Source organism: Epinephelus fuscoguttatus, linkage group LG17, assembly GCF_011397635.1.
Source record: "Epinephelus fuscoguttatus linkage group LG17, E.fuscoguttatus.final_Chr_v1".
In the NCBI taxonomy this organism is placed as follows: domain Eukaryota; kingdom Metazoa; phylum Chordata; class Actinopteri; order Perciformes; family Serranidae; genus Epinephelus; species Epinephelus fuscoguttatus.
This window is the reverse complement of record NC_064768.1, coordinates 21,752,789-21,760,686: the sequence shown is the minus strand read 5'-3', so window position 1 is coordinate 21,760,686 and position 7,898 is coordinate 21,752,789. Positions and strand designations below refer to the sequence as shown.

Genomic DNA, 7,898 nt, shown 5'->3' with positions numbered 1-7,898 from the left:
GCCAAACCCTGTTCTTTTTTCCCCAAACCCAACCACTTGTTAGTTGCTGGAGGAAAAAAACACCAATTCCCATCGTTGCACCGACGTAGTGCGTTTATTTTGAAAAAGACGGTATGTAAACATTAAATTTCCTGTGAAAACAGAAGTGTATGTTGAAAGAAAACCATGCATGTAACAAGCAAAACTTGACACGGTGTCCCAGAACGTCAACGATCAACGCTCCCAGGTCGGAGTGAGAATGTATTGATTTGTCCCAGCTGTCAATGCTCATTATAAACTTTTACATTAAATACAAAAAGCCAGATGTTAGTGGGTGTTGGTGGGTTTTTTGCTTGTCCAGTGGGAAAGGGGCTTTAATCACTCATAAATGAAAACACCCATTGTCCATTTTCAGTATGTTTGTTATTACTTTTATTAATTATTATCATCGTCATCATCATCGACATTATTCTTCAAGTTTAGCTGTGTAACAAACTTTTTCTTGGCTGTCAAAATATGTTGAAATATCATTTTTTGCATGAAATAAAACCTACAAACAATAACGTACAGAAAGGTAGCAGAATAAAATACAACATGAGAAAGAAAAATAACCTAAAAAAAAAAAAAAAAAAAAAATCGAACATTTCTATAAAAGCCATTCAACTTAATAGAGACAAAAATCTACTAAAATATATTGGTTAAATGTACATAGTTGATGTGTGTGTTTGAGTGTGTGTGTGTGTTTGTGTGTGTGCATGCATGTGTATGTGTCTGACCAGTAATAAACTGGCCTTTAGCTCCCTTGTCTCCCATGGTTAATACTGTACATCCCAAAATGTACACTCAATCCGTACCACTGGCGGTGTGTGTCTTTGTGTGTGTGCGTGTATGTGTGTGTTGTCCCTTCCTTGGCAATAAGAACATAATAAATGGAGTGCAAGCAACAGCATAATTTTCTATAACACATTCTGACAAAGACAAAAAAATTAAAAACACTTGTTAAGGCCCCCTCCCCCCAATGTAAACGCTGATGTGAAATGCCATTAAACCTAAAACATACACTCATTATTAAGTAAAACATGTCTCGGTGTCCTGCAGAACCTCATTTCTTCCCCAAATTCGCCTGTTTTGAACCATAAATGATGGCTGAAATGTTCTCCCAAAACTCAACATAATCTATTTTTGTTTTAGATATACAGTATCCTTGCATGCCTCCTTGGAGACAATGTTAAGCTGGCAAATACACAAAAGATATTTAGATAGAAACAGGTTCTGCAGTGCACTTACAATATGAAAAGTTTGCATTAGCAAAGTTTTTTTTCTTTATCGTCAAGGCTGTGATCGTTTTACTTCCAACTTGGTAAGTACAGGGAAAAGATTTTCTTTCAAAAGCTAAACTACTGGAACATTTTGGCATCAGAAATTGTCTCCAGCCCACTGAGAAATCCTCACAATTCTCCAAGATGAGATGCACACCCAGATTTAACAAAGGATAAAAAGTTCACCTCATTACTTTTTTACATCTTTGTCCTACTATTTCCTAAAAATCGAATCTTTTAGAAGATGAAAAATCAAGTTAAGTATTTATCAAATGTGAGTCCCGTTGGCAAATGACTGAGGCTAAATCTGAGAAAATCCACACTTTGCTTCTAGGAAGTATTTGGAGTTATACTGCTGCTGGTGATCATTTTTCTTTCAACAAACCCAAAGCTAAATTCAACCTCAACAAAGTCAACAGAAGCAGATAGTTTGTTGTTGAGTCTTAAGTTGACATCAGCTTTTCAGGCACAACACAATATGACACAAACACCTGACTCCCATTTAAACCCCCTCGACTTGAACTGAGAATACCTTCATGACTTCTTTGATGAAAAGAAGGGATAAAGGAAAGTGGATGAATAGAGAAGAGTTGAGTGGCAGAAGGAAGAAGGAAGAAGTAGCAGGCGGAGAGATAAAAAGAGACCAAGATGGAGAGGTATATGTCAAATTAGACAACAGATGAGAAAGATACAAGTGTTGTTAAAGGGAGGTAAAGAGACAACAGAGGAGAAAGGATGAATGGGTACGTAAAGCTCTTTTTTATCTGTCGCTACAAGCATCTTTCTGCCTCTATTCATCCACCTTCTGCCTGTATATTCTTCAAAGGCACCCATCTATCCATCTCAGCAGGTATCTCTCAATCCTTCCTTTTGTTCTGTCTATTAAGAAAACACTGCATCGCTCCTTTGTTTTTTTTTTGCTACATTTCCAAATGTAAACAGTTTTCATTATGCTAGCAGCCCCTTAAGATATGCCCACAACCTTAAAAAAATCAGTTTGACACAAGAGATTTGCTAGAGCAAAGACAATTTAAATCAGATTTTTGTTTAAACATTTTGCTTTTCAAATTGGCTTCATCAGTGTGACGTGTATGGTGGAGCCATTCAAGGTCAAGGTGTTGAACAAAAATCCCGACACTTGACACTAGAGTGGGATGTCGAACAGAAGAGTGCAATGTAAGTATGTTGCACCAATAGTTTGAGAGGTTTCTTGGCGTTTTAGTGTGACATTCAGTACTGTGTGCAGTGCTGGTTGGACTGATTTGCTGGGTGTATTGAAATATCTGCCCGAAAGAAATCTCATCTCACTGCTGATTTAAAAAACATGAGATTTTGACCTTTTGCTTCCATGACTGTCCTGACTTACTTTCATAAGAAATGGTTTAAAACATAATATTAATCAGCTTCACTTTAGAATAACACCTTAGAATGACCTTCACCTTAACCATGATAAGGACACTGGTGCCATAATTCAGCTTTCAACTCCAAAGAAACCAAATACAAAGTGCAGAGTATCTTCTTGGTATGACGTCTTTCATACAAAAGTTACCTAGGCGTGTCCCAACATTTCTACAGAGTCGTGTACATACATGCAAAAATTAAAGATAGTGATTAACAGTTCGTTTGGAAACCAGTTTCATTTTTTACAGTACATGTGGGTCTTTCTCCCGAGCTGAAAGCGACCGATCAGATAACTAGGCTGAAATCAAGCATTCTAATGGATGACTGATAACTTGGTGCATGGGAATTAAATATAGCAGTCTGTTTGCCCAACTTCTGCCTGACATGACTCATAACTTACATAACTTTTCGACACAGACAGATATACTCATTAGAAAAACTGTACAAGTTACGAGGCACTAGGCGGAATATTTTTTCATTCATGTCTTTTGGATAAGCATAGAAAAATATCTTGTTCTCATTCTTTCTTCCTTCCCGTCTTTTATTTACTTTCGGCCTATTATTACTTTCTTCAAAAGGAGTCTCTTGGTGATTTTTTTTTTCAAGCAACTAAGGCAGCAAGGCAGGAGAAGTGATTCTTTCTGTATAAAAATAAACAAGATGGCCACCGTGTTGCTCCATTCTGAGGAGTAGGGGGACTTCCAAGGACCTGACTGTCACAACTTCCTAAATGTCAAAAAGAAACAATGAAAATTTGGTTTAAAGACAGACTCGGTTATGGTGTCAGGTGGGCCTTATCTTAACTTAAATTACCCAAAAGTGGGTAATGAATGGCAGAAAAGTGGGATGAGTTAGTTGGAGCTGAAAGCAACATAATCGTTTTACTTCACTGAATTACAAAAACTTGTTTGCAACATCATCTTGTGTGTTTTTCAGTATTATTTAGGTCTAATGTGTAACAGTTCCCATCCACAGAAAAGGCAACGTATTTTGCAGTTTTTATAAGACGCTAACATGCTACATAACCTATCAAACTCTCAGAAATACGATAGGCTGAATAAAACACTGTAGGCAAGAAGCTCTGTAGACTCAATACAGAGCAAATGTTCATACAGTTAACCCAAAAAAATTGATCCTTTTGATAAAAATGTAGGGTTGATCTCCCTAAGTTCCTAAGTCTCTCTATAAAACCATGTAACCTAACAACATGTGAAAGACATACAGAAAATAAAGTAACATACTAAGACCGTTTTGACCTATTAACACATAAAGAACATGATAAGAACATATATATAAGAGAACGCAAGAGAACATTATGTAACATGCCAAAACCATTAGACCATTTAACATGTAAAAAAAATGATGTGTCACATGCTGTGAAACAGGTGGGTTGGTGTGCAACACGTGTGACCCCTGAGGACTGAAATACCGAGCGCGAGCCTTCATTATGTTTACATCGTTGTCTGGGGACGGAAGCATCCTTTGATCCTTACACACATAAAACGCAATTACACAAATGCACACACACACACAACCCTCCTCTTGCTGTACCATTTCTGTTAGACGGCTGTTATCGATGTAACAAGTCTCCGTAAGAGCACAAACAACAGATAGCTCAAAAAGAAAAAACTAAAGTTTGTATAGTACCATTTCCTGCAAAAAAAAATGCCTTTACAAAATAACATATTATATAGGAAAGTGTAGCAAATTGCATGTTTTGTACTATAACATCATAATTATTATTATTACCATTATTATCATTAATATAAATGTTAAGCAGGTTAATAGATGGTTGTTCTATTAGGCAGGCAGCCAGGCACGTAGCTAGTATCATGGCACGGAGGAAGGTAGAAAATAATGTCACTTGGTTTGATCCAAATGGATGAAGAGAACACTTCGGTCCGGAATTACTCCGGTTTTACCAGTGGAAACTGGTATTAAGCAGTTCAAAAAGTCACGGTCACTGTGTTGTTGTTTTTTTGCCAGTTTCAGATACATCAGGGCACGAGTGACAGAAACCAACAGATCCTTTTGTACCAAGGTAACACCAGCTGAACTGCAGCCCAGAACAAACTGGTTTGGCTCTGACCAGTTTCAAAGAGTCACAATAAGTTTTGGTTTTGGATCCATTTGCACAGCAACAGTCAAAAACATGCTCTGGACCAGAACAGAGTAGTTCTAACCAGATCAGATCTGGTTGTACCAAGATAAAACGGCCTGAATGATGCATCAGACTAGTTTGGGCCAGCTCAGGGGTTCAGTTTTGCATGGTGCATAACAGATCAGCTCAGTTAAAGTGTTTTGCTTCTAGCATTTTTCATTTTTTGCTCTGCTGTACGGCGGCTGTGCAAGTGCTGAGCTCCTCAAACTCATCCTAAATGAGAGCAGTCCAACTTTCAGTCGAGCTTCCAATCCTCTTATTTGGAAAGCGCACGAAGTGGCTGTTTATTAAAGGTGATTTCAGCTGCATGCCCGGACTCCGTTGTTGAAGACTTGCCACAGAGCTGTCAAGTGACCGTCACTCAACACAGGATTCGGGCTATTTCTCCAAACTGTCCCTGTAGCAGTTCAGCGGGATCCTACAATGATTTTTGACCAATTGACAGCCGAGTGCTTCCAGCATAAGGATGTGTTCCATTTAGTGCCCAGGATAGACCCATTTCGACATGAGCTAGCCTCCAGGAACGTGGAGGCCGACAGCTTATTCATTCAATAAAACACGTTCTTAAAGGTTTGTGTGAGTTGAAGGCATCGGATTAATTACTCTCTGTGTTTTCATCTAACTTATTAGATTCAGCAACAGTCGTGACCTCTGTCGTCTGTGTGATGTCATTATTATCTGACACTGTCTCATCCCCCAGTTTCTGGTCTGTTATGTCATGACCCTCTCCTTCTACCTCCTTTTCAACTTCCATTTCATTGTCAGTGGCATCGTTGCCTGTAGTTTCTTCTGCTTGGTTGTCATGACAAACTCCTATGACATCATTGCTTTCATCTGTGATATCGCTACGATCGCCCTCATCTTTTTCCTCCGGCGTCACGTTTTGACACTCTGACATCACCTGGACGTTCTGAATCAGACCGTCTTGCCCGTGAATCCTCTTTTGTGACGTTTTGTCTGTGTACCTGTGTAAGCCCCTTTGTATGTGTGTGGTAAAATCGTAACGATCTACACACACGTGGAGGCAAAAACTGCACTGGTATGGGCCCTGGTCGCCATGGCAACTCATGTGTAGGGCGTACATGACTTCATCTAGGAAGTAGATCCCACAGTGGATGCAGCGGTTCGTCAGGTCATCCTGCGTTGCCACCTCCACCATTGTGCGACTTGATGGGACACATGGTCGGCTTTTTGTCGAATGATCCTTTTCCTCCTTTCCTATCTCCTCCCTCTGGTTGCCTCCTTCATCTACCCTCTCCTCCTCCTCCTCTTTCTCTCCTTTCCAGTTCTCTCTTAACCTCTCAGCTAGTGGCGACTCCTGCCTTCCCCTTTCTGCACCATTTGTCGACATGTGTACGTTTGCAGCACTTGTATCTCTTTGTCTTATTGCAAGATCCAAAGGTGCATCATTTTCTAATGATGGTGACGAGGTTTGGGAATGAAGAGGAGGTGGAGGGTAGTGAGGAGGAGCTGGAGGAGGAGGAAGAGGAGAATAGGGAGAGGCGCAGTAAGGCACCGTGTAGCTTTGCTGATGATGCTGTACTGGAGCCACCATTGCACCGAGATAATGAGCATTATTTCCAAGGCTACCAGGACTGCTTAGATTACTGATGCTACCAGGAACCCCAGAGGTGGCTGCCATCTTGTACTTGGTCCAGAATCTGAGCCAATCTGACTCAGGGGTCAAATCAGGTGAGAGGGTTAATGGTAGGGGTAAGGAGAAAAGCGGGTACTGATACTTTTCAATCGGCGAACCAGGAGGCGAATAACTAGACGGTTTGGATGGACGCATGTACTTTTCAATCGGACTGCCTCTCTCTGATCCCCCTCCTCCTTTACCTCCTTCTGCTTTTGATATTATCCCTCCCTCAGCGATGCCCCCATTGCCCTCAGCTACCAATGAGGAGGGGGGATGTGAGGGGAGGAGAAGGGGCGGCATGCGTCGGTGGATCTCCAATGTTTGATTGGCGAGGAAGGCTTGAGTGGATCGCGGTGATCGTGAGCAAGGGGAAGGCTGCTGGTTTTTGGTTGATGCACAGCTTCTGTCTGACTCCTCCCCATTCACACGCTCACACACGCCAGTGATGCGTTGCTGCTTGGGGGCGGCTGTTTCCGATGACAGGGAATCAGGGTTGATGCGTTTTCGGGTTCGGCGGCGGATGATTTGTTCACCGTTGTTCTGCTTTATGATGTTTAGAGGTCTAGGTGTCTGCAAGACAAAGAAAAAAAGAAATGGGAAAAAATGTCAAACATATACAAGACAAAGCATTATCGAACTATTTAAATGCACTACCAAACAAGCTTATGGTCAACACACTGCCTATTTGTCCATGAAGTAATTTGATAAAATATAAAAACACATCAATGCTAAGCAAGTTGCACCAGGGCTGTCATCAACTGTTTAGCATTTTCAACCAACACCCTCGACGCTGCAACCCTCCAGGGGGGCCTGGGGGAATTTCTCCCAGAGGGTGTTTCAGAAACTTAACAGATAAGCCTTTTTAGAGCATGTTAGATCAGGGCTTCTCAAACTCTCTATGACTAAATGCCATTTTAGAGAGCCAACATATGATTGGAGACTGCGTGTGTGCACACACTATGACTTTTTTATGGCCTATGTTATAACATACTTTTTACAAAAACTAACACAATCCGTAGTGATATACGTAGTGATATATACATAACACTCATTTAACATTCTAGTTTTCCAGTTTTTAATACATTTGAAAGTAATGAAAAAGAGAGATGGCACAGTGTTCGACATTGATTGTGCCTTCCCACAGCATTCAAACAACCACTTCTGCCTGGGTACGGCAACGCCACTTGTTCAAACCACATGCACAACTGCAGTACACCATAATGCTAGAGCTGGTAGTAATAATAATGGCAATTTTTTTTTAGTAGTCCTACTTGGCATTCGTTGATAGAAACACTAGTTGTAGATCTTCAGTCAGCCATAGTGCATCTCTAGGCGGCAATCATCATATATATATTGGGCGAGACACATTCTCCCTATATTCAAATATGCTCAAAATGTC

General features: G+C 40.6%; 1 protein-coding gene across 4 annotated transcripts in view; it reads right to left on the bottom strand.

The window, feature by feature from the left end:
• Positions 1-370: 370 nt before the first annotated feature.
• Positions 371-7,898, bottom strand: part of trps1 (trichorhinophalangeal syndrome I) — a 149,105-nt gene continuing 141,577 nt past the window's right edge. For all 4 annotated transcript variants that reach the window (XM_049602435.1, XM_049602438.1, XM_049602436.1 and 1 more), the window contains exon 11: positions 371-7,069. In XM_049602435.1, the coding sequence (XP_049458392.1) occupies positions 5,456-7,069 (1,614 nt within the window). In that variant the 3' untranslated portion in view covers positions 371-5,455. The remainder of the gene's footprint in view (positions 7,070-7,898) is intronic.